This window comes from Marmota monax, unplaced genomic scaffold (genome assembly GCF_021218885.2).
Source record: "Marmota monax isolate L192 unplaced genomic scaffold, Marmota_monax_Labrador192_F-V1.1 WCK01_AAM20220418_F8-fsc00006, whole genome shotgun sequence".
Lineage (NCBI taxonomy): Eukaryota > Metazoa > Chordata > Mammalia > Rodentia > Sciuridae > Marmota > Marmota monax.
Window position 1 is genome coordinate 4,985,350 of NW_026693712.1, and position 27,763 is coordinate 5,013,112.

The 27,763-nt window shown below is 37.3% G+C and overlaps 1 protein-coding gene across 2 annotated transcripts in view; it reads left to right on the forward strand.

Annotated features, from left to right (window-relative positions):
- Megf10 (multiple EGF like domains 10) overlaps positions 1–27,763 on the forward strand; it is a 168,328-nt gene that overhangs the window by 39,335 nt on the left and 101,230 nt on the right. For both annotated transcript variants that reach the window (XM_058584209.1, XM_058584208.1), the window contains exons 2-4: positions 8,551–8,685; positions 15,734–15,835; positions 16,367–16,467. In XM_058584209.1, coding sequence (XP_058440192.1) covers positions 8,570–8,685; positions 15,734–15,835; positions 16,367–16,467 — 319 coding nt within the window. In that variant the 5' untranslated portion in view covers positions 8,551–8,569. The remainder of the gene's footprint in view (positions 1–8,550; positions 8,686–15,733; positions 15,836–16,366; positions 16,468–27,763) is intronic.

Genomic DNA, 27,763 nt, shown 5'->3' on the forward strand with positions numbered 1-27,763 from the left:
GGCATTGATTGCTATAAACTTTTCTTTCAATTATACTTTTGCTTTTTTCCATAAGCTTTGGTACATTCTATTTCTGTTTTCATTTGGTTCAAGAAGTTTTTCCATTTCCTACTTAATTGTCTTCTTGAGACACTGATTATTTAAGAGTTAATATTTTTAATTTCCATGTATTTGCATAGGTTCCAAAGTTTTTCTTATTTTTTGGTTCCTGGTTTTACCACAATGTGACCAGAAAAGATACAATTTTAACTAATTTTTTTTTCGGGGGGAGGGGTGGTGGTACTGATAATCAAACCTAGGGCTTAATGTGTGCCAGGCAAGCACTCTACCACTTAGCTGTATCTCCGGGGCCCAGAATTTAAAAAAAAATTTTTTTTGAGAATTGAATAGCCTAATATACTGTCTGTCTTGGAGAATATTCCATGTGCCATTAAGAATGTATGTTCATTTTAAAAATTTGTTTTAGTTGTAGATGGACACAGTATCTTTATTTTTACTTATTTATTTTTATGTGGTGCTGAGGATTGAACCCAGGGCCTCATGTGTGGGAGGCAAGCATTCTATCACTGAGCCACAAACCCAGCCCAAGAACATATATTCTTTAGGTGTTAGGTAGATTATTCTGTAGATATGCTTTAGATCTGTTTGGTCTAGAATGCAGTTTAACTCTGTCATTTCTTTGTTGATTTTTTGATCTGGGTGATCTATCCAATTCTGAAAGTAGGGTGTTAAAGGCCCTTACTATTAAATTTTTTATATTTGTTTAATCAGGGATAATCATAGAAAAAGACTTCAAATGCAGGAAGATAAAAGGAACATTTATTAGTAGATGAAAAAGTAACTCAGAGAAGAGCTTGAAATCAATTATTTAATGTTCTATAAATAATCTGTAGCACAAAATACATGATTAACTCTCCAAGTTACTATAAGGTAGGTCAATTCTTGTGAACAGACACATGCTAAATGGTTAAAGATACATGGCAGAACAATGTAGGACAGTGCTTTGTGTAAAAAAACAGCAGATGTGCCTCAAACACAGGCATTGATGAGGTCATGCCTCTAGGCACAAAATAACAAACTGTAATTAGAAGATGATGGGCTCTTGCCAGGATTTAGAATGTTGGGAAGAGACTTCGGAATCATTGCAGGTGGTCTCCTCTGTGTAATACACTACTGACAGTGCTAACAAAATGGTGGGCATTATTGGATGATATGTTGGAAGTAAAACAAAGTAATTTGGTATGGAAATACTTATATATAGGTATATTGGTTTCTAATTGTTGCATAACATTACCTCAAAATGTAGTGGCTTAAACATTTGGGAGTAGTTATGCTCGTGGTTCAGGGTCTCATGAGGTTATAATCAGTATGCAGGAAATAAGAACTTTACAGAGGTTGGAGGATCTGCTTCCAAAGTGGATCATGAATATGACTGATGCAGGAGGTCTCAGTTCCTCACCCATGTGACTCTTTCACTAGAATCCTTGCAATGAGATAGATGACTTCCCACAGAAAGGAGATCTAAGAAACAAAATGGAACTAGTATCTTTATGACCTAGGCTTTGAAGTTCTATTCTGTCATTTCTGCAATACCTTATTGGTTATGCAAGTGTACTCTATTGAATGTGAGTAGAGTTACATAATGCAGGGACCATTGGAGACCATCTTGGAGTCTGGCTACAATAATAGAGTATAGTTACAGTTAGTAGTAGAGCATAGTTTATGAACAGCATGAGAGAATGAGTAAGCTTTACAGAAGGACTATTTTCCTTTTCTTTTTTCTTCTTGTTGTTGTTTGGTTTTTGCCTAGTAAGAGATGCACTGAACCTAGAAAATAAAACTGGGATTCAGAAAAGCTTAACCCAAAACAGCTCATCTGATAGCAACTCTAATTTCTATTATTTCTTCCAGTTCTTCTTGTCTTTCTTTTATTTTTCTCACATACTTCCTATACCTTAGGCTATCAATCTAGGAAGGTTTTTCCACTTCATGCCTGAGTGCAGTCCCCTCTGTACAGTCTTTGTCTCTGAAGGATTTGGTCCCTCAGTGAGGTTTTATGCACATTCTTTGTTAAATTTCCCCAAAACCACATTTCCTTCTCTTTCTGCTCCTCTTCTACTCCCTCCCCTCAGTTTCTCCTCCTCCTTCTCTTTCTTCTTCTGCTGCTCAAAGACTTCAAGTAAATTCTACTGCAGACAGGATAAATTAATCTTAAGCCCAATGCTTAAGACTGACCCTTCATCACTGAGCACTACCTTCTTTTCTAACATTGTTTTTCATAATCCCTAACAAAACCTTTTGCTCTCCACCTCCAAGCCTTGGTTCATACGTTTTTCTTTGCCTTGTGACTCCTGGTAGGTCTTCATTTACCCAAAGACTTCCTTTTATCCAGGCAGATGTTAAGGATAGGTCACAGATATTGCAGCTGTCAGTCAGGTTTGCTGTAATCTCTACTTTGTCCTATTTGTCTCAATGTTCTCATATGGGGATAATATATCCTACCCCATGGACTAGTGAGATTACATGTGTGAGGTGCAACTCAATAACTTCTAGTTCTTTTTCTTTTTAAATCCTAGGTTCAAGCTTAACTTTTTTCATGAGTCTTCATGCTCATGTTGATTTTTGTTCCTTTTAAAGTCCTGGCAAGTCATTTCGAAGTTGACTCATTTGGCAAATATTCATATTTTGTTTATCATTTTTCTCCCCAGTAGATTTTGAATTATTAAGGCCAGAGACAAAGCTTGTAAATCACAATAGTCCCCATAGTTTCTTGCATTTAGATCTTTAATGAGTACTGTTGGTGGATTTTCCCCAAAGTTGTGAATGATGGATTCATAGGGACATTATAATCTCTAAAGTTGATAAATGGATCACCACGGTCTTCTTCAGGCTATCCCTTAACTCCACCTACATGATGACTGTGGGGTTGGCTGATTACATAGATGAGGCTTTATCCTTATGTTCCCACGGCAGCCATTTAGGTCTTAATCACAGTGTGTATCACGCTGTATTGAAATGCAGTTTGTAGCTGTCTTCAGTGTGGGATTGTGAGCTCTCTCAGGGTAGCTCAATGCCAGACATCATTAGGACCTTGCCTGGTTTTTGCTTGATGGGAAGTTGCCCAAGAAATTCTAGAACCATTCTTTAACACTCGCTTCATGCTAATGTGTAGGGATTTGGGGAGTCTTGTTTATACAACGATATAATCACATGTTATATAATCAGGGTTCTTTAGAGGAACAGAATCAACAGTATGATTATAAAAAGGGGACTTATTAGATTGGCTTACACAACCAGAAGCTGGATAGTCCACAGTGGCTGTCTGCATCCTGGAGAGATGGAAGAACCAGTAGTTGTGCAGTCCAAGAGGCTGAAACCCCAGAACAAGAGGGATCAATGATGCTACCCTAGTTGAGATGGAAGGCTTCTACAAAATCCCTGGAGAATCACTGGCAGAGTCCTCTTTGGAAAAGTGAAGAAGCAAGAGTCTGATATCCTCAGGTGATTACAGCAGCAATCACGAACCCCTTCAAGAAGAATCAAGCTTGCATCTGCTGCTGCTTCCTTGTTTTTCCAACATTTATTCCATCCAAGCCACCATCCTGTTGGACAGTGCTGCTCATGCTTAGAGAGGGTCTCCACTTCAGTTTGCTCTCCCACCTGCCAGTCATTACTGGATACACCCTCATTAACACACCCAGAAGTCTTTCAATCTTAGGCATCGCTTAATCCAATCAAATCGACAATTCAAATTAACCATTACACATGTACTGCTTGAAACGAAGAGTCATGCTTGGGCAATGGAAAGTGCTGTTAGAATGACTAGTCTCTAGTTTAGATCTTAAATGTTCCTCAAAGGTGCATGTGTTAAAGGCTGTTCCCCAGTGTGTACTGTTAAGGGCTGGTGGAAATATTAAGAGGTGGGTCCTAGCAGGAGGTTTTAGATCACTGGAGGTGTGCTCTTGAAGGGGATAGTGGGACCTCATGCCTTCCTCTCTCTGTCACACCTGGCCATGAGGTGAACAGGTCTTCTCCACCTGAGCACCTGCCACTTCAGACCCAAAGCAATAAGGCCAATTGGTTTGTTAGCACAAAGCTGAGTGACACACATTGAGTGGTGAAAATACAAATCATGACTGTGCCTCAAGGATTCCTTTTATCAGCAAAGTTGTATTTCCATGGATGTTCTCATCTGAGGGTGTTCTCAGGGCAATCAGAAAAAGTTAATCATTAATATGCTGAAGCTGAACTGTGGATACCATGTTCATAGGCACGAAGCTCCAGGAAGAACAGCCCATTGCCTTCTGCCCCACCTGGGCAGCCTGTCTGAGTCGTTTGAAGAGAAGCAAGTAGCACAGCCTCTCTAGGCCTGATAGAGTGGCCAAGTGGAATAGATGGCTCTTGGCATCCAGAGGGGAAAATTGATTGTGGAAAAGTGGCTATTCTTAATTAAGAAATTGGTTTTAATCTAGAATACTGTGAGAAGATCTTGGAGATAGGTAATAAGCTTGAGAAAAAAACTGGATGTGGGGACCCTAGTTATTTCTATGTGTACAATTAATGTTTTTAGAAAAGTAATCGAATTTAGAGCCCAAAAGGAATTGCCTAGAATCATTTATCCCTCTGTTGTTGCAAAATAAATTAGTAAGTAGACGCCCTGTTATTTATTTCTCCTTAACACACTGATAAAGAAAATACTGTTTATTATGAGTACCCAGACTCATCCATTGTAAGGATTTTATTCAACCTGATTATGGATGGAGGCTTTTGTGGTGGGATAAGCAAGCCTGTATTCCAAACGGAGCTGCAAGGCAGGAAGAGTTAACTCTGCGGGCTGTGTCTCCTCTTCTAATAGGAGCACTTTAGCAATGCTAATCAGTTGTACTGATTTTCTGTTTTGATTTTTCCATAATAATTAAGTGAATGATCTGGGATGCAATCAAGTTTGGCACTAGGGGGTTTATGCAAATGACTTATATTTTTTACATTTAAAATTTTGTTAAATGGAATCATAAGGAAAGTTATTTGATGATGAAGACCGGGTGGGTGAGGGTATCTTAATATTCAATTTAGAGTTTTGAATATATTCAAAATATTTCTTTTTAATGAAGCACATTACTACTGTGTTGCTTTTTTTCCAATTGAAATAATGCTATTTTTGAAAAATTATATTTTGTTTTTATTTTCACTGTAGTGTAGAAAATTATATGAAAGCATAGAAGACAGAAATAGGGGAAAACATATTCAACTTTTCCTTCACCAGAACAGGCATAAAGGAAAAATCATGCTCACCTATAGAAGACAACAAATAAAATAGAGTACACTGTAATGCTCTGTTAACTGTTGGATTGCATATCAGAGCCTTCATTAAACAATATGGAACAATAGAGCAATCCACATTTTCTATTATAGTGAAATGCTGTGTTTCTATAGTTATAGTTTATTCGAATATTTGTGAGATGTCTTCTTTTTCCAACGTTTATAATATTTGCACTGTTTTCTCAGTTTTAACCATCTTACTTGAGTTTGCTTGATCCCTGTATATTGATCTAGCCATTCCCTTTACTTTTGACACTTTATTCTCTAATATAGATTGTTCTAGAACTCAGTTAATTTTCTGATTTTAATTAATAAACTGCTTTGGGATGAAGAGACCAATTTATGTAGGTGACCACACACATACACATCTTTTAAATACTGATCTTTTCCCTTCCGCAAATGCCACCTGTGACTTTGCGATGCAGTTTGACATTTCTACATGCTGAATTTAAAAAGCAATGAGGAGGTAACCAAATTCAACTTTTTTCCTGCCACCCACTTTCACAAGCATTGCATCAGGTGCAAAGCAAAAAGAGAAACTGGAAGTCTAGTGTCACAATTTTTACATTGAGAGATCACACAGTCTCATTGTTTTCCTTGGCAGTTTTATTTGCTTGGGGGTAATTTCTAACTTTACAGACTAAACATTTCTAATTGGTAAATGGATGGTTTGATCTGAGATGGTGACTCAGGAAATAAACTCCTCAATTTGGGGTAATTGTTTATGAGGAGATAGCAGATTACTGCTCACCAACCTTCATTTTGTCTTTGAGGAAAGAATGAAAGTTAATATATGAATTTCACACTTCATTGAAACAAAATGCTTACCCTGGCAAAGAAAAGCTATGAGACAGAGAGATATTTGCTCTGCTTATTTGTTACAACCAAATATAATAAATGTCTTCTTTTTCTGACAGATGAGGGAAACACTAGGCGTATATTACATGTCTTCAGCTGTAAAATGAGAACAATAAAACCCCCTACTTCTGGGGTAAGCTGTGAGGATTAAAATAGTTCATGAGGAGCTCAGTACTGTGTCTAGCACACAATAATGAGCCAGGAAATGTTAGCCATTTATCATTCTCCTCCTCCTCCTCATCATTATTTTTAATTCATTCCTGTTAGATGGAATAGCTTCTTTAGTTACATAATGTTAAACTTCAGATTTTACAACTTTTTAATGTAAGCTAGTGAGAAATATCAATAATTGAAATTATGTTATAAGTCATATTTTGGCTAATTATGCTTTATATATTGCATTAGAATATGCTTCCTAAAGATTTCACAACTTCCCTTAATGACTAACACTATTTTTAAATTATCTTACAAACTCAGATACTTTTTTATTCCAAATCACTTTCTCTTACTTTAATCTTTGTGGAGTCAGAGATAAATAATTTGCCATAACACATTTAAAATACTTGCCCTTCTCTGCAGTCTTGATCTTGGAGAATTTATTTACTATTTCCTTGTTCAATCTGTCCCCCTGAATTTGAAGGCTAAACTACATCCTAGTTGGTTTTTTTCCCTTTCATTTTCATTTATTATTTATTTAATATTATCTTTTCAAATAAAAAAGTTATCATTTAATACATTTGATTCTCATATACCAAGAACTGTTAACTTCATGGTATGGAAAATTAAAGTCTGGAAATGATAGCTTGGATTAAATAATCTGCCCCATTGTTATTAGTTTCACAACAGACAGGTTAATGCTTATTTTTTTTTCTGTAATTTAGTCAATGGATCAGCTATTTCTAATTTGATGTCCATTTTTACAATGACACAGTGTGACAATTGAGCTTTTCCTTCTGAGTGTGAATTTCCAAGAAGTGAAGAAATGCTTGTGATTCTCAGGTGCATATGATATTACAATTGTTACATACATGTGCCTGGCAAATAGTAGATGTTCAACAAATTCCTGTAGGTGGCTTTACTGGAATACCTTATAGAAACCTCAAACTTGATTCATCTAACACTGAACTTGAAGCTTCCCTCCCCAGAGGAGGAGGGTTTTGTGCTTCCGATCTCAATGAACAACTGATCATTTCCACCAGGACTAAACCAGAAGTCTTTCTTTTCCCCTAGTCTTGCATTTGGTAGCCAAGTCCTGTGGATTCCACCTTCTAAAAATCTCCTAGAGTCACTCAACTCCCTGCCATCCCAGTTCTGCTTCCTGGTTCCCCACACTGGCATCTGACCTGGCTCCCTCTAACAGTCGTCCCCTATAGCCAGAGTCATCTTTCCAGTGTCACTCAGTACCCTTTACCAGCTCCCTGTTATCCTGGGATGAAGTTCCATATTTTACAATGGCTTATAAGACCTGCTGTGGTATGCCCCCAGTCTCCTTCTCCAACTATCTCCTTTCTCTTGCTATGAATTGATTTGAGTTCCCCAGATGCACCTGGCCCTCCCTCACCCCTGGATCTCTCTGTCTGGAACATTCTCCCTCTTATTTTTCCTCTCTTTTGCCAGCTTACCTGTTTTCCAGGCTTCCAAATATGTTGCCATTTGTTTTTTGATTATGATCTTTAGCTTCATTTTTTTCCAAAATGGACCTCTAAACACCTTTTTTTTTCTATTTATTTATTTTTGCAGAAACCACTATAAGATAGTTTCTTTTCAGCAAATGGAGAAGCTGAAGCAGTGCATTTAAGATATTTATGTCACAATCAATACATTATAAGAATCTTAAAGGATAGGGAAGGGGACTAGTTCTATTTTGTAACCAGTTTCTCATGGCACCTAAGATTGGGTAGGCATTCAGTCCATGTTGAAAGAATTATTGAATGACTCTCAGCTTGAGCCAGAGGTGCCTTTCTTGGAGTCAAAGGAGCTTCTATTTCATCATTTATTCTCTAAGACAAATGAGGCCAGATTTCTCTGTGGGCCTTCTTCTTCCAGAAGGGAATATGCCTGTTGAGAGAATCTGGAAGCTCTGTGTTATTCTGGTGGATTCCTTTAATAATCAGCTGGCGTGGATGAGAAGGTCTTTTGTGGTGGTGGTAATTAATGATGATTTGCACATTTTAGTGATTTACAATTCCGTAGGCACTCTGCACAACATAAGAAACACCTCTCTTTTGTGAACCACAAAATGTAGTGCCCTGGCTATTTAAATACATGGACTGTTATGCACGTGTCAGCCCTAGAGACAACTGGTACTGAGTGATTGCTCTACTGAAAATAATTCTGTTTGGGTGATTTTAATGCAGTTCTATTTTTTTTCAGGTTGTTCTTCAGGAAAAAAATGATTATTTCTTTGAATTCATGCCTGAGCCTTGTCTGTTTACTGCTGTGCCACTGGATTAAGACAGCATTGCCTCTGAATCTTGAAGACCCTAATGTGTGCAGCCATTGGGAAAGGTAACCATTCTCAAAGCAGCCTGAGGAATAATTGCCCAGAAGTTCCTCTGTATATTATCATTATCACTCTGACATATAAAATTAGAATTCAAGGAGACTGTGAAATTGCTTTTCTGTAAAAATCATTAGGCATATCTAATAGGTTGAGTAGTATTACTCACTTTGGTCCTTATAGAATATATATTGTGTATAAAAAAAACCCCTTGATAGATCTGATTCTAATACAGGTGCAATTGAAGACCTGGGGAAAACATTAATACCTCAATTAGAATGAAGTCCCTAAGGTCTTGCCTGCTCTGAATCTATTTGCAGTAATTTTGGAGAGCTGGGCCTATGCTTGGGAACAATGAGGGAGCAGCATGAGGTAGGAGGGAACAAAACACTAAAGTGTTGGAACGTATGAGATAAAAAAATTGTGCCTTTGGTGGCTTAAAAAGAGAGACCCCATTTTTGGAGGATGGGGCAAGGCTCATGGGGGTGGTTTCCCCTGAGATGGTTCTTGAAGAGCTGAAAGATGAGTGGATAGCAATGGTTGGGAGAGTTCTAGGAATCAAAGATAGCTTGAAACCCATGGCTGTGGACCATTAGGACTGTGCCCAGAGAAGGTACAGTGCTGGAGGAGGGGGAGATTGGATGCATTGTGGGAAAGCAGCTTATAGGTACAAAATTTGTACTGATTCCTTGCTCAACATTTGCCCAACATTTGCAGTGTCCAGGTTTCTGCAATTTGCAGTAGGAAACACAGAAATGCGAAAAAACAAAAATTAAAACAAAAACAAACAAACAACAACCACACAAAAACCAGTCAACCTCAGGGATCTTATGTTCCTTTTGGAACCAAAAATAACACAAGTGATTGGTGATATGTAGGACAAACATGATTGGTAGCACAAATCGAGTCTGCTCTGTTCTTATGTGTTACTTTTATTCCCAAGAAATTATCTTTATCTAAAAATAACAATGTGAATGCAAGCATTTCAAACAAATTGAAGGTGCTAAGTACTAAAGGGTAAAATGTATTTGACTAGCTGGGAGTACAATTACATCAAACTCTTGGACTGGTTTTCATGTTACCCTCAGTACCATAATTAGCAAACCAGAGCTCACCTGTTGTCATACTGTTAGGAAGCCCAAAGTCCATGCTGTTAGGAAGCCCCAAAGTCCAGAGGTTCTTCTAGCACTTCAGTGGTGGTTTTTCTTTGGGATCTCTGGTTCCTTCCTCATAGCATTACTTTTTGGTAAGGCCTCGTCCTCCTCTCATTGATAGTATTACAATAAGGACAACAAAAACAAGATTACTCATTCCATCGATGAAGTTATATATCGCTATCAAATGTTAAGCTATAAACATGTGTATAACATATTTGTGATATTAACTATTTTATGTAGGACTGAAGAGGAAAACAGCCTATTAATTATCTTTATGATTTTTACAGAACCTCCCCCTAAGACTTCTCACTAAGAGAGTATGCAATTAATATTAAAATAATAGAAATGAGTTTATGAATACACAAGTGGGTACATATCAAATTTAGAAAAAGGAAAGACTACTGGTTGTTTAATTTCATAGAGGATGATAGCAGGAAAAGTCAAGTTTGTGAGATGTTCTGAAATAAGAATCAACAGATCTTGATGATGCATTGACTACAGGATGTGCAAGAGGTCTGCCGGAATTCAGCACCTACTGTGTGAAAGAGTAGAGGTTCATTGCACATAGGGAAAACTAAAAGGAGAGCGTGTTTGAGAGGGAAGAGAGTGTGTTTTTGCCATATTGTGTTCATAAAAAACAGCTTGAGTCATGGGCCTGGCAGTGTTTGGGATAGTAGATATGGGAGCAGCCAAGATGATAAGATATGAACAAATAGGTTCTGAAGGAAAGAGTATTGGAGGAAAAAAATGCAAGCCTTCAAATAATCTAGTACCTGCTTATAGGTACAAAATGTGTACTGATTCCTTGCTCAACATTTGCTCAAGACTGTAAATACGTAAGAACTGTTTAACACTGATTCTTCCCTCTCTCCAGAACACTGCCTTGCATGTGGCAGTGGCTCAACATATAATTACCAAGTGAGTGAGTCTACTTCTTAGTAGTGTATGAGATGACCAAATACAAACATCCATTGGGATGGGGTGTAGAGATCATGACAGATAGAAAAGGGGCACAGTAATCTTTAAACTTCATATAATTCTGCAGTTGCACAACTGACTAAGGCAAACTCTCTCTTTGAGTGGGGAGAAATAGGGGAATGAGTTTTTAAAACGACTGCTAGAAAGGATTCAAATTGTAGTCTTTGTTAGAGTCTGTAAACAAGTCAAGATGGCACCTGGCATTTTGCAGAGGGAGTGGTTTGTGAAGTAACGCCAGCGAGCCATTAAGTGTGGAGATTCCTTATTGGTTGACTGCTGTATCTAGTTTATGTTAATTAAGATAAGCTGTGTGTAATGTATATATACTCCTCCAGTCCTACAATAAACGGCTCCCACTCCTGCTGTATCGATCTACACAAGTTGCTCGTCACCCACCCGGTTATTTCGCTGCAGCCGGACTGCGGCGAGTCTTATTGATAAGGTTCCTCTTTTAAGACTAATGATTTCTAGAAAAAAGGTAAAAGAAAGTGGAATTGTTTCTAAAGGAATGAAAAAGGTATAGAAAGGTAAATTAAAATGATCAAATAAAGGTGCAGGTGATAGGTTCTGTATTTTCAAAATGGGCTTGAATTAAAATGAGGAGAGAAAATTAGCTCCAGGAATACAATTCTTGGTAGTAGGGGATCATTGTAGCATTTTTTTATATTAAAAGTCACCTGTACCCCATGGTTCAGAGCCATGGAATCACCCGGATCCTTGCTTCTCAGTGTGATCTGTGGACCTGGGTCCTGAGCTCATGAGAAACTCACTCTGGGCCCCACCCCAGCCCCATGGAGTCACAATCTGAATTTTAACAAGCTCCCCTGGGGATTTGTCTGCACATTAAATTTGAGAAGCACCAAACAAAAATGCTTCTATTAGTGCCCTTTAGTTGCACCCCCACTGATATCTGAATATTTATATTCAAATAGAGTTGTGCCTTGTTTGAATGTGGCAATTGTGAGTCTAAGAAATTGTGCATAAAATGAAAAGAAAGAAAATGAAATCATTAAAAATACACAGGCATTTTTGTGATTAAAGGAATTCTGCACAATATACTTTTGGAAAATGAATAATTGTGTGAAATTCTCTGTTCCTCCTTCCCATCCTCTTTTTCTATTCTGTGAATTGGAGCTCCTCTATCTAGTGAGGATTCTTCTCAAAAAGGCACTAAGAAAGAGAAACCACTCTTTGCCCAAACGTTCAATTACTAATACAGAAGTGGTAATAATAGAATCAGCAGTACTGAAGTGAGCTAAGAAATGATGATTATTACCATATCTGATTAAAGTAACAAGATAATTTAGGCAGATAACATGTAATTAACCACTTTGGAATGTGTCCAAGTGGTAATGGCTTCTCCCCACCCCCATTTTTTGACCTTAAATTAAATCTTGCTGGGGTTTCTCCTGGATAACACTTATTAGGTTAAAAATCATGATGATGATATGTTTTCAGTGTGTTTTGAGAAGATTCAACAAACAACCAGGAAATAAGGAGTTTTGCATTCTAATGCTGAAAATAGTGCTGAATTGGGATCAGATTCCTTTTGCACCACAGTTTGCTCCACACTGTCTGCTTCAGAGACTCTAAATCAGTGTTTTACATGGTGACATTTGAGAGGTGATAGGGGTAGGATGGTGCCTGGTTATTCTGGTGTTAGTGTTGAATCTAGGCTGACTCACTAGTGCTGGGAGCTCATTTACCACAAAAACCAGAGTAGACTAGACAGTGGGAAGGTGTCTTCCCAGTTTATGGCTTGAGGAGCAGCTGCTGAAGAACATGGAGTTCCGTGGACTGTCAGCAGAGGAGCTAATTCAGTTCCAATAGTAGCCGGGCACTGGCCAGAGCAGTGATGATCAGAGGAGGTCAGACTGCATCAAAGACATTTGTCTTCATGCTGCAAACTTAGGGCCTCCAGCAAGTGGGCCCATGAACAATGACAAACTAATTACCTGATGATAGGTGGGTATTGAGCAAATTAGATAAAGTCACTTACAGAACATTTGGCAATCATCATTTACCAACATGAAAAAATGCTTATGATGTAGCCAAGTTTCAAAAATATAGGCATGGCATGATTACAATATGGAAAAAAATGTAAATAAAACTCTCAAACTAAAAACTGAAAAACCCTAGAGAAGAAGAAGCAGAGCAAAACAGAGTTCTCTGCCTCTTAAAATTTTTTTCCAAATTTTGCAGTATAATACCCTTAAAAATGAAGAAAGGGAGAGAGAGAGAGATAGAGAAAGAGAAAGAAAAGAATTCTATACAGAAAAGAATGTATGAAAAAGTAACAGAAATGAAATTTGAGTTGGAGAGGCTTAGCACACTTCTCCTACAAACTTAAGTGGAAGTCTCAGTTCCTGATTAATATGTTAAGTAATTTCTATCCAGTCAGTTCTGAATTGATTTTCGTGAAAAGAGTCAAAAATAAGGAGAAATGCTCAAAGCATAGTAAATTTTATACTTCTATTTTCCCAAACTTTATATATTTCTCTATGAAAACCATATCATATTATATTTAGCTTTTATGTATTGACCTCTTTACGATGGAGAGCTCACAGAGGGCAGGAACTGCATGGACGTTGTCCAATAAATATTTGTTGAATTGGAATCCTAAATACTTCTACCACATTTTATAGAGAAGAGCTGTTTATGTCCTACACCAGAGAGGCATCCTGTGAAATGTGTGTTGTTAGTGAGCAACAGTGGCAAGATGAGGAAATTAATGTATTTGAACATTTCCCCTTATTTAAGGAATCCTCATGGCTGGTAGAAGTGAAATGTTTTTCATGTTTGATTATGGAATCAGTTCTCTCACCCATCTCAAATGGAACTGGCCAAAATGCATTTGTTAATGATCACTTTTGCTTTCCAAGACATACAGACCTGAACATAATAATATAGTCTTTGGAACTTTCTGGGAATGTTCTATCTAATCTAGATCCAACAAACTGATTGAATTCAGATCAATTTGTACTCACAGCCTGGTGGAAGAAGGGCTTTTCACCAGATTCATTCAGAGTGGTGGGAAGTCTCTTTCCTGCTGGTAGGACTGCACCTATACATCAGGTCCAGACATAGAAGACATTTGTTCACTCACCACTACTAATGCAAAAGAGGTTGATACAATTAGTCTCAAGATTCAGTTATCTATAAGTAGCTGGCCAGGCAGGAAAAAACTATTGACATGCAAGGCTTAGAATTGCACCAACCGGAACCTCAGGACACTGCTTTGGATCTGAGGAAAATATCAATAGCTTCTTGTGAGAAACAATTACAAGAACATTAATATTTTAGCAGAGGTCTCCTGTTTTACCCCAAATGAGTTATATCACAGTATACAGGCAGTTGTACAAACTATTCTCGAGTGAACCTATGTTTACTGGTAGCAACAAAGATCTTTTGCTGGGGTAGAAATATAGGTTGTATGTTAGAAATTTAGGATTCCAAATGGGAAGGGATCTTCTACACTGTCTGACCTTTTTATGTCAAGATGAGATAATTAAGACCCAGGGAAGTGAGGTTTTCTGTTGAAGGTCATCCAGTTCCTAGTGTCAGGTCAGATTATGACCTCACCTTCTAAGCCAGTGGTCTTTTTAATAAGACCTTTTTCTTTTGCCTAACATTTGTGAAAGATTCATGAATTTATCTAGAAATCAAATTGCATTATCCCCCCAAATGAAATATATACAAACATGTATAGTATGATTATTTCATGTATCTCCTACTGAAGCCTAAGTATATAAAAACTACCAGAAACCAGCTTCAGAAAGAAGACCCATTGTTTGTGAGGCCAGCACCACAGAGCTTTTTAAATCACAAGTTTCTGTCATTTGTCTAACCTGAACTCTTCATGCTGAAATCTCAACCTCATTCCCTCCATACCTTCTCTAGTGGATAGTTCCTATTAATGAACTTGAGCTATTGATTTGCTGCAAGTGGGTCTGTAATTATGGCCCATTTTGTTTGTTAGCATGAAGACTTTAGTGGAAATCTTTAAGAAACTTAAAGCGAATAGAATAAATTGTTTAGAAAAATAAAATTCTCCCGGTTTTCTTGTAGGGAGACATTAAGCTCTTGAGTATGTAGTAAATTTTAAAATTAAGAAGTATGGGACCAAGTATTGAATGTTTCATGGACGTAATACACTCACATTTTGGAGCTGACAAGACTGTATGTTTTTACTCTAACAAGAAGCTGTTAGTGAAAACGTGTCAGAAAACAGAATGTTTAAGTAGCAACAAGCTGTTGGTATGATTGTTTCAGACTAATTGTCTCAGACATATGTTTAGAGCCAAGTTTAAAGAATTTTTTTGTAGTTTTTATTTAGATGTTGTATATTCTCTTCTGCTGCCTGAGAAATAGAAGTAGGACAGGAACATGAAAGCAAATTATTCCAAATTCCCACCAGAGAAAAATGTTTTTTTTCTGATTTTTCAGAATCAGTAGCAAATGTACTCTGTTATGAATACTTGAATTGTCTCTTCGATGATTAACCTTATTATCTGTATGCAGAAGTAAATAAAAAACTTTTTTGTGGAAGGCCTTTGCTATCCCTGGAGCCCTGGGATAAGGGGAGGGAATTAAATACAAAAAAAAAAAAACAAAAAACAAAAAAAACCAAAATAGTGAAATGCTTTAAATTGGTGAATATTCGGGTTTATAATGAATAGTAAAAGTTGATTTCCTTTGAAATGTACAGAATGAAGTCTTGTCATTGAAAGATATTGTTAATACTGGTCTTTGGGGGCTTCTTGTTCAAATAAAAACCTAAGAAAATAGAGAGATTCTCTGTTAAAAGTCAGTATGGAGTTGCCAACAATTTAGCCTACAATTGTTTTATAGTGTGGCTTATGTCATTATTGTAAAAAGGAAAAAATATGGATACTTTATTTTCTTTGTTTTTTTTCCCCAGCTATTCAGTAACTGTGCAAGAGTCATACCCGCATCCCTTTGATCAGATTTACTACACCAGCTGCACTGACATCCTAAACTGGTTTAAATGCACACGGCACAGGTAATGAAGACTCAGATATGCTTATGAGTTTGGCTACCTGGCAATGGAGTCAGATACCATCTAAGATATCAGTTACTTGAGAACGCACAGCAATGCATTCAGTGGCTAGTTATGGAGGGCTTACTATTGTCCTAGCTTTGCTCCTGATACAGGAAGACAGAGAGGTGGCCCATGCCACCAGGGTGACTTAAGGAATCACAACATAATCTCAGAAAATTTTCTGGAGTCAGCATAAAATAGGTTAAGACGATTTTTCTATGTTTCGTCTAATTTCTTAAAAAATATTTTGTTTTTTAGTTGTAGTTGGACACAATACCTTTATTTTATTTTATGTGGTGCTAAGGATTGAATGAGCTAGGTGAGCGCTCTACCTCTGAGCCACAACCCCAGCCCCTCTTCTTATTTTTTGAAAGTACTTTTTTTGCCTATTTTTATTATAATTAAGAGCTCTTTTTATTAAAATTGAAATTTATTCTGACAAAATTGTGGGTCAAAAGAACTAATGTGTGATTTTTTTTTCTCTTTATATAGAATCAGTTATCGGACTGCCTATCGACATGGGGAAAAAACTATGTATAGGCGCAAATCCCAGTGTTGTCCTGGATTTTATGAAAGCAGGGACATGTGTGTCCGTAAGTAAGACGTTCATTCCTTATGAGATGCCCTTGCTTTTCTCAGTGCTGGTTTGCTTCTGTCAGTGACAGTGAGATGGAGGCCTGGGGAGATGGGGCATCCGGAACATTCCCTTTCACTCTTGATTGCTACTTTCTTGGCTTCTCTAAGGAGTGAAGCATCGACTGTATCCCCCTGTGGTATCAAAAGCCTTCAAATAAATATTGCTTGGAGAGAAAACAGCTCTTGCAGAAAGATGATTCAAGGTTGGATGTGGCCTTGCAGTTCTTCCATAAATGTTTCTTTGGAAATTGGTCAGGAGTCACTGCACTTAGGTCACAGAAGAGAACGGAGACTTAATTTTGCTGCTGCTGACCCCAGTTAACTTCTGGGTGGCTGATGTATTCTTTTCTGGTGCATAGAATGATGGGGGTTATTAAATGAAGGGGAGTGTTCACATTAAGAAATGACTAAGTATGAGTCACAAAGTACAACCTCATTTTTGTGGTCATTTCCCCTCATTTCTCCACTCTGCATCTCACCAATTTATTCTGAGATGTCCTGAGAGAGGTTTGGTATTTTATGACACATGTAGAAAATCCTAGAAGATTATAAAGGATGCAGTTTGCAGTTGAGGTTTCTTATTATTGTGCACAGTTCTCTTAGAGATCCTCAAGAACTATTTTACTCACATTTTTTGGCTTGACATACAGCGAGAGGGGTACCTCCACTTTCTGAGTAGAGACACTAATGTTGATTAGCATAGAGACAAGGTTCTACTGTAATTTGCAGGCAACAGAAATGTCTGGACAGATCTGAGTTTGTGGCACTGGCTCTGCCATCACTCAGCTGGGTGGCCTCAGATAAATCATTTGTACCTTTTGTGTCTCATAGAAGACTTGGGTTCAGTACCCTACCTCAATTTCCTTCCAACTTTTAGATTCTATTCTTTGTGCAGATAAGGGCAGCTCCTCAACTTTGATTCAGAACCTATAGAGCTATACATGATAATAAGTGTACAAAACAATAAGACCCCCCCCCAAAAAAAAAAAACCAGAACGTGTAATTTGATAAAAAGAAGAAAATTTAAAAATACATTTCTGGGTCAGAAAATGTACTTTTGAAACATATTGCAATGTCAGTATATTATTGCATTATAGCTATTTATTTAACTTATTTCAACATTTGAATATTTATATAATTCCAAGTTAGACCTATTATGAACTACTCTGAAACCCATCATTGTGGTTATATAATTGTACATATTTTTAATTGAGAAAGGCTAAATTCCTGTAAGGAGAATTGCTGGGTCAGAAGCATACATATTTCTAAGACTTTTGAATATTTCCAGTTTATATACACACCGGCAGCAAATGAGAATGCCTTTTAGCTTTTACCCGGTGCCAATTTTCCCTTTGCAATTTTTTTCTTAATTTGCATGTCTTTGATTAATAATGATGCTGAATAAGAAAAATTACATGTTTATATCAAACATCTTAGAGAATAATCATGAACTGATCTCAGTTGGCCCCGGGGTTATGTGAAACTTTGAAAAGAAAGCAAAACTTAGCACACAGTGCTGAGGTGTGGAGACCTGGCTGGCCAGGCTGGCCCATTTCTAGAATCCTCTGTTGTTGTTATTTTGATGTCTGTAAAGCATATTTGTCAACACACAGAGACACTATTTTTGTCTTCCAGGATGCATTTATATTAACTCAGATCATAGGACCTATACAGAAAGCCAAGATGCTATGTCACACCTTACCCAGAGTTGGAGGGGTTTTCTTCCCTCTATCTTTTGGCCCTGCATCATCTTCTTGAAGGCCGGCAGGCAGGTGGGAAGCAGATTTTATTGGCCACCTGTTGCAGGGAGTGTGGATCCAAGCAAGGTCAGTTAGAGTTTCAGAGTTTCAGAGCCAGAGCCTTCCATAGCTCAGCCTCTCTGTTGTTTGATTCAACAGTGCAGCCATTCTTGGAAAGTTAAGGAAGTTCACATAGTGCCTGGAATTTTATTGGTCAAAATAAATCTTTGTCTTCTACCAGACAGATTGCAAGGTGACCCCTGGACTGCTTGGATGGACACCTTTGGCATTTTCCATTGGAATTCTCTTTTTCTTAGGCCTTCCAGCTGACCAGCTGCCCCTGGAGACTAAAACATTTTCCCTTTAGATATGTTAATATATTTAATCAGCTTACTTTCTCCTCTCACAGCCTGGGAGCTATTTGGTCTCTTTAAGAGTATTTTGCATCTCTTGACTGTGATATCTTGATTTCTTTACTGAACCCCCAGAGACAGACTGCCTTCTTCTCTCACTTCCCGGTTCTTGGGGGTGCCTTGTAGTCAGTCACTCTTCTGTGCTCTCATGGCTGGCTCTAGTGAAGCACCCTTGTGAATGGAGAAGGAAGAGCAAATGCAGGATTTTGGGTAGTGTTTTCATCAGCTCTTTTTCAACCAGGTTTTGCTGCTCGGAGGATAGCACAGTCACCATTTTTAACTGTTTCCAGTTACCAAAGGAATTCCATTGCAGGAGTCAGTCCTTGTTTTAGTTTAATGTTTGGTACTCAGTTTACCTGGAAGGCAAAAAAGGATGCTTTTCTACAAATAAATGCCTGTATTTGAAGAGAGTTTCTTTTGTGTAGCTTAAGTAGCCCCTTCAGGGGAACCGAATCCCATCCGCCTGTCCCTCAACACAGCCCGGGCACAGTAGATGGCGCTGCTGAGGGCAATTCTGGAGGCTTGACCTGGGCTCTCCTTCTGCTCCTTCCTTGGGGACCTGGCTGGCCCACCCAGCTCTACTGTTAGCAACCTGTACTTTTGGTTCTTACCTTTCCCTATCCTCCTTCCTAGCTTCAAAGATTAGAAAGCTTTACAAATATTAAAACTGGATGGGAATAGGAAAGACAGTAGAATGAATCAGACAACTTTCCTGTGTTCATATATGAATACACAACCAATGTAACTCCACATCATGTACAACCACAAGAATGGGAAATTAGGCTCCATGTATGTATAATATGTCAAAATACATATTTTATTGTCCTGTGTAGCTAAAAAGAATAAATAAATAAATATTCTATCTACTTGAAAACAAAACAAAAAACCCTAGCTCTTCATCAGGAAATTGTTAAGGGCATGCATGCTAAAGTGTCATCTTTTCTAGTCCTCCTCCTCTGGAGAGTTGCCTACCAGTTCAGAGCTGGCCATTGTTACAGGGCAGAGGCCTGCTGTGAAAGTGAAGCAGACCCATTCTTACATCAAGCCAGAAAAATTTCAGACATGTTGCTCAGAGTAACAGGTACAAGTGTATCCAAAGGATAGGCAACCGGAAAAGGGGATACCCTCAAAGGAAAGAGTGGGTTCTTTCAGATGGGAGAGGGACAGCGTCGTGCCCTTCCTGCCCTCCAGTTTTATTGGGGATCTCAGGGAAGTTTTGAGAGAGTCCTGCCCAGGTCCACCTTTTGACTTTCAGTATGGCATCAGACTTTCAAGTCCCCACCCCACATGACAGCTCTAGGTTAGTTTGGCTCATGCTGCTGGTTCTAATTGGAACCTGTTCTTTTAAGATTTTGTGGTTAGGGGGAATTACTTATCAGGCAGGGCTGCAGGTAATTGCCTTTCCTTTCTTTCTTTTTTTGTGGTGCTGGGGATTGAACCAGGGCTTTGGGCATGCCAGGCAAGCATTCTACCACCTGAGCTATGTCCCCAGCCGTAAATCGCTGTTTTAAATTGGGCACAGTGGCACATGCCTGTAATCCCAGTGGTTTGGGAGGCTGAAGCAGGAGGATCAAGTGTTCAAAGCCAGCTTCCTTTCCTTTTAAAAAAAGAAAGTATGTGGGGGCTAGCACAGTGGGCTCTGTTTATAGAATTATTCCTTTAAACTCATGTTCCCACCACTCAAGTCTGTTCTCTATCAGCAGGGACAATGGAGGGGTAGCCTCAGAAAACACCTAGCCAGGCTCACCTTGGTGAAGGGTCTATTAATAGTGTCTCAGAACTGTAAGGATAGTGTACAGAGACCACAGAATAGGGTGCTAGGGCCATGTGGTTTAGTGGAACTTCTGCTTGGGAAGAATGCAGGTTTCTATTCTACTTTTCCATGTAAGAGAATTCATTGTTTCTTATAACAAGTCATTTCTTCCCCTTCTTCATAGGAAAAATCAGATTCAGCACAATCGATTCAACTCAATCAATTTTAACATACATTGATTTGGTATCTATAATGTAAAAACCAATGGGCTGAGTTCTGGAGATTATAAAGGTATCTGAGCCAGATATACTTCCTGATCCTAAAGTGCTTCTCCTAAGCACTTTTAAAATGTATTTAAGGCAACAACAAAGTTATAGTTAACCCTACTGAGTGCTTTCTATGGGCCGGACTCACGTATTATCTTATTAAATTCCTAGAAGATCACTGTGAGGCAGGTATAATTATACTCATTTTATAGATGAGGAAGCTGAGCCTTTGAGACATTAAATAACTTTTCCAGTTTGATCAATTGGTGGTGAATGGTGGGGGATGGTGCTGGTATATGCTCTAAATGGAAGATGAGATGCTTAACCAAAATAAAAGAAATGAAAGTGACAGAACATTTATATGAACCAAGGGTTATCTAACACCTGTGCATATTTTGTCAATAATTTCTTAGTTCCATTATGGTTACCTGACTTCACAGATTAAAACAAACAAACAAATAAACAAAGACTGTCATTAGCTAATTTGAAAAGCAGTCAATAAATTTACTTTTATTCACAAATTCAATTCTATGTACTCTATTCAGGTCTTTCTTTTTTTGATATGGAATGCACATCTTTTAAAAAACTTCTTATGTTTTTATTAGTGAGTTATAGTTATATAATTATAAATGCACCTAACATAATTTACTCCATTTCAATCCCTACTACTTGTTCTTTTTTATCCCTTGTTTTCCTTGATTCCCTTTTTTTACTCCTTTCTTCTCCCTTTGATTTTTATGAGATTGCCCTTTTTTAATCCTTATTTCTCTCTAGCTTCTGCATATGAGAAAAAACATTTGACCCATGACTTTCCGAGTCTGATTTATGTTACTCAGCATGATGAGCTCCAGTTTCATCCCTCTACCAGCAATTCTTCATGACTGGGTAAACTCCATTGTGTGTATATATATATATATAGTACATTTTCCTTACCCATTTTTATTGATGGGCACCTAGTTCTGTAACTAGGCTATTGTGAATTGTGCTGCCATAAACATTGGTATGCATGTATCACTATAGTATGCTGATTTTAGTTCTTTTGGATAGAAACCAAGGGGTAAGATGGTTGGGTCATTTGGTGGTTCCATTCCTAATCTTTTGAGGAGTCTCTATACTGCTTTCTAGAGGGATTGCACTAATTTGCAGCCCCACCAACAATGTATAAATGTACCTCTTCTCCCACATCCTCACCAGCAATCATTGTTATTTGTATTCTTTCTTTTTAAAGTAACTATAATCAATGAAATAGTGTTCTTTTGAAACTGGATTTTTAAAAGGTCTCTAAAAACAAAGAACTTTAGAGAAATTAAATAAATAGATCACAAATGTGTTGATTGAGGCCAACCAACTTCATAGGTGTACTTGGTGAGTGTTCAAGATAGTGCTTACTGCTACATAAGTACCTTCCAGAAATCTAGCACAGGAGCCTAGGCAGGTGCTTCCTCCTTCTCAGTACTTTCAGTAAGAAGGGTAGCTCAGAAAGATCTTGAAATTTCTTCAGTTACACTTTCATGGCTGGGGTGGCCTGGGGTTTGTGGAAACTGTCTCAGGATGTGGCTCCTTTTCCATGTTCACATACAACAGGCAGCTGGTGCCCACTGAAGTGGAAGTTCATTTCATCAGTTGTGAGGTTTCTTGGAGAAAAAAACCTAGTTTTCTTATGTATGAAGCACAATGAACAGACCAGCTCTGCTTCTGACTGAAATGTGCCAGCGGAATATCTGGGAGGCTGTTAAAATTCAGGTTCTATTTCTGTAGGTCTTGTCTGGGGCCCAAATACATATATTTCTATTGAATTCTGAGGCTGTGCAGAAGCTGCTGGTCCACAGAGCACACTTTGAGGAACAGGCTTTTTTTCTTGCAGATAAATGCCTGTTATCAGGCACGAAGAACAAAAAAGAGAGAGTGGCGTATGGCAAGGCCAGAAGCCTTTTCTAAGAAACTGGTTGGCAAAGAGAATGGGTTAGAAAATTTTTCATAAAGGAGATTACTAGGACATAAAAAATCATGTTTGAGGAGATTTTACTCTGGTCATAAATTTAATTAAATCCTAAATTTGTTCATCCTTGGATTAGTATTCTTGCCTAATCTGTGTTAAGAAACACTATGAATGTGTTTATTTATTTTTGACTTGGAGAACTTTAAGTATTAATGAAGAAATGTTTTTAATGTATATGTGTATGTGTACATGTATATGTGTGTATGTGTTTTCATAAGTGTGTGTGTGTGTGTGTGTGTGTATACAGATACATGTTTTTTAATGTTACAAAAATGACCTCTTAAAAAGTGCTATCGATTAAAATCTCAGGTACCTAAATAAATGTTGACTCAGACACACTCCAATGTATTTTTATTAACATAATCAGTTATATCAGAATATCAGAATATAATAAATATTCCTGTTGTGTACATTGCTATTTTCTGTGGTTCTTCATGAGATGGCTGCGAGTTAGCCAATACTTTTTGGTGCCTACATCGATCCTAATGAATATATAGAACTACAGTTATGTTAAGGAGAGAGGGAAGTAAAAAGTGTGATAGTTTAAAAGTTTGTGGTTGAGAAACCTCTGGATATTGTTCTCCTCTTTCCATATACTCATCATCTGACCATAAATGCACATACAAACACCTAAGCATCATGTGCATGGCCACATATAGTTTTCCAAGGAAAAGTGTTACATTTATTACCTCATCTTCCTGGCTTCCTAGAAAAAAGGTTCAGATTCTCAACCTAGAATGGAAGAAACAGGCAAATTAAACACAGAACAAATCCCAAAGCTACCCTGTATGTACAGTATCCTTGAATACTGGGTTTAATTTCTATGGACATTACTTTCTTATGTGTAAGGTGTGTTTTAACAGCTATTAATCACATGGGCTTACTGTTAGGATCAAGTAAGACATGAAAGTGTTTTGAACATTGTGAGACACTTGCATGTATAGTATTACAAACTGAAAGTGAGGGTTCTTGCTTTGGTTTTAATAGTGTTTGGATATCAGTTAAAAATACTCTGGAATCATTCTACCATAGCTCTAAGTTATATAAACATTAAATTGAAAGATTTTCATGAAATTAAATAATTCCATGAACTTTCTTTTCGTTCTTTATTATTATTATTTTTTCAGCAATGAGTTGAACCCAGGGCCTTGCACATGCTAGGCAAGTCCTCTGCACTGAGCTACATCCCAGCCCTGTTTTAGTATATTTTGAGACAGGGCATCCCTAAGATGCACAGGCTGGCCTTGAACTTGTGATTCTCTTGCCTCAACCTCCCAAATTCAGATTACAGGCATGTGCTACTGTGCCCAGCTTCACAGCAATTCTTTATCATGAATATCAAGCTGACTTGCCAAAACTTGAAGTGTGCATCTCGATTAATTAATTTATTTCCATGTGTTTGTGATACTGTGATTAGAGATAATTAATATAATCAGTTCCTGTCTAGTCATATAAAATGTATTTTCATTTGCCTTTTCTCTGAATAGACAGCGTGTTCTTGAAATGAAAAAGCCCATTTTTGTTTTTTTATTTTAAATCTGTAATACACACATAGCCATTTTAAATTTGAAATGCAATCAAGTTTAAATGTGGAATTAATTTTTATAACAAAAATACTTTGAAAAAATTTTGCTTCAAATTATAAAGGCAATGATTTCTTGGTACAATAAGCCAGACCACCTGGGTATTCTAATTGCTATTTAGTATTGTTAAATGTTTAGTTTTTGGTGCCTGTGTGTGTGTGTGTGTGTGTGTGTTGGTGTGCCTATGTACATGAGCATGTGCAATGTAGGAAAGCCTACCTAGAAATTCACTTTGAATTTATAATTAATATTTGACTTACTAGCATTGTACATCCAAAAATCTAGTTGCTTTTTATGCAAAATTCAGCTTATAGATGTTTTTCATTCATCAGACTCACAAATTTTAATAAAATATGGAGGACTTTGTCTACTGCTTTACAAACTTAAACACCTTGAAGTTTTTAAAATGGAGTTCACACATTTTATAAGTTTGATTTTCATTTTAATTAACTCATCTTCCAAACTGACAGAACTTCCTGTGTATTTAAATAAATTTTATATATCTTATAAGGCTTAATTGTAAATAAGATGAAATCTTAGATTTTTAAAAATGTTTTAATATTTAGTATTCAACTCTAAATTAGCATTGTACATCAATTGTTTTATAACATATTTAAAAACTGAAATTAGAAGGCTGACCTTTTATTCTACAGACATATTTTCTTAAATGTCACAAATATTTTTTTAAAAAGTAAAACTATGAACACTATACATTTTGATTCTACATGTAAGTACATTTCTGTACATAATTCAAAATCTTAACAAGGTCAAAAGATAGTTACCCTTTAAGCAAATAATCATGCATCTTATGTTTTTTAGTTTATTTTTTAATATAATTTGGTAATCTCCTGTTGTACCTGTTGACCTTTTCTGGATACCTACCTTTATTGTGGTAAAAAATGACATTACATTTATCATCTTAACCATCCTAAAGTGCACGGTCTAGTAGTGGTAGTATATTCACATTGTCGTGCAATAGATCTCTGGATTTTTCATCTTGTGAGACTAGAACTCTGTACCCATTTAACTCTTCCTCCCTCTCTTTGCCCTGCTCTTGGCATCCATTCTTTCTACTTTCTATGAGTCTGATACTTTAAACACTTCATGAGTAGTCATATGGTATTCATCCTTTCATGATTGGCATATTTCACTTAGCATAATGCCCTGAGATTCATCCATGTTGTCACATGTGTCAGGATTTCCTGCTTTCTTAAGGCTGCGTGGTCTTCCTTTGTATTGTTGCTGACTTTTTAAAGAACGTGTCTTTGATTACTATCTAGATGCGGCATTCAGAGCCCATCATCTATTGCAGATGGTCTATCTTGTATTCTTTAATGGAGACATTATTTCTTAGTATGTTTCAAGTTCAATAAGAATGTTCAACCCAGTTGACTACCTGAGTTTATTGAATTTTGCATATCTTTGTTAAAATAAATAAATGTATTGTTTTTTTGCCTAGCTACCATGATAGGCGACATAGTCATGTATTCTTTTCATATAATTCTTACCTTTTATAAATGTTATAAATTTTGTAAATGTTAAATAATATTAATTGCATTTCTCAAATCTCATGGTTATTTTGGAAGTGAAATCACAACCTTTCAGGTCATCTTGTCTGCTCTTTCCCTTCTTGGTCTTTGGCCCATCCCACCTATTGTCTGAAGTTATGAGAGTAGCAGCTGTGGGGCTCTTTCTGCAGGGTATTAATTTCCTCTACAAATATCAGCTATCTCTTATCTTCTCATTGTCCTCATTCTGCATTTTGCCCGAGACTCCGTATAGTTGTCTAATTTAGAATTTTGATTGTGTTCTTAACATGAAAAGAGGAAAAGCACAAATAGGTCAAGTGTGTCCCAAAGTCTGTAGTGTCTGTTCCGTCCTTTTTTTTCTTGCTCACTTCCCTTTTCTGTTTTCTTCCTTCATCCTTCCTTCCTCATCCTCTCTCCTTTCCCCTTTCTTTCCTCCTGTCCTCTTGCTCCCCCCTCCCTCTTCCAGTTCTTTCCCTTTCTTATAGCTGGGTCACATGGTGGTTCCCTTCTAAGTTTTTTAAGGAATCTCCATACTGCATCATTTTGCAATCCCACCAGCAATGAATCAGTGTACCTTTTTCCTTACATCCTTACCAGCTCTTATTATTGCTTGAATTCTTGATATTTGCCATTCTATTTAGTCTACTTTTAAACAGAGAGGAATTTGTTGTATTTTTAAAAAATTTTCATAAAATTATCTTTCACACGGAAGCCATTTTTTTCTTTTGGCCCGTGGAAAACAGAGGGGGAAAATAATTAACTCATTGTCCTGTCATTTTGGTGTATAGTTTTATAAATATTTTTCCATTTCTTTAAATCCAAAACAAATATATAGATTGTATCATGCATACTTACATTTTTTTCAACAAACTGTTTAGTTCATTAGTCCTTATATTGTGGATATATTTCCTTATAAATAAATTACATCTGATAAATTAATTCTTAATTTACATGACTAATAAATTAATAAATTTTGTGGCTGGATATTACTATATTGATGTATCTTAATGCTAGTCACTTAAATAATTTATTGATTACAGTGAGCATCATTTTATATATTTCTTTGCACACCTAAGTGATTCATAAGATAAATTATTTTAAGTAGAACTTCTGGTACAAAGCGTATAGTAGTCTGTTTTGTGTTACTATAATGAAATACCTGAAGCAGTCTAACTTTATAAAGAACAGAGGTTCATTTAGCTCACAGTTCTGGTGGTTCATAGGCATAGTTATCACTGGCATTGGCTCAGCTCTGATGAGGACTCTCTCGATTGTATCACATGGTGGTGGGAGTATGAGTGGAAACGAGATCACATCATCAGACAGGAAGCCAGAGAGGATGGGGGGACAGGCTTAACCTTTTATAACTACCCTTTTATGAGAACTAGCCAGGGTCCCAGGAGAACTACCTCAACCCCTTTTAAAGAGCATACCACCACCCATCCAAAATTCCCACCCAACCCCATTTCCTAAAGGTTTATACATACTACTTCCCAACACCACCATCCTGGGGACCAAGCCTCTAATACATGAACCCTTTTTGGGGGGACACACTAACCAAAACCAAACTATTGGGAGAGCCAAACCATAGCGAAGAGTATACATAGTGAATGACATAGGATTAGATTTCACTATAAGTTGCCTGGAGGTGGGGAAGCCAGTGAGGGACATGGGCCATTTGTAATCTATCTGTTCCACCATCTCTGGGTCTTTATTTTCATATACCATTATTGACCTTCACACCTCAATCTAGGTCCCAAGTAGCAGATGAAAAAGGTGGGAGAAGGAAGCAAGTAACAATTCCAGCTGTTTCCTAAGGAAGGTTCCTAGAAGTGATCACATTCCGTTTCCTCTTATGTCACATGGCCACAATTTAGTCACATGGCCTAACCAGGCTACAAGAGCATCTGTATAATATATTTCTGTGGGAAGGGGGGTATTGCATATTGAGAGACAAGAACAACCCTAATC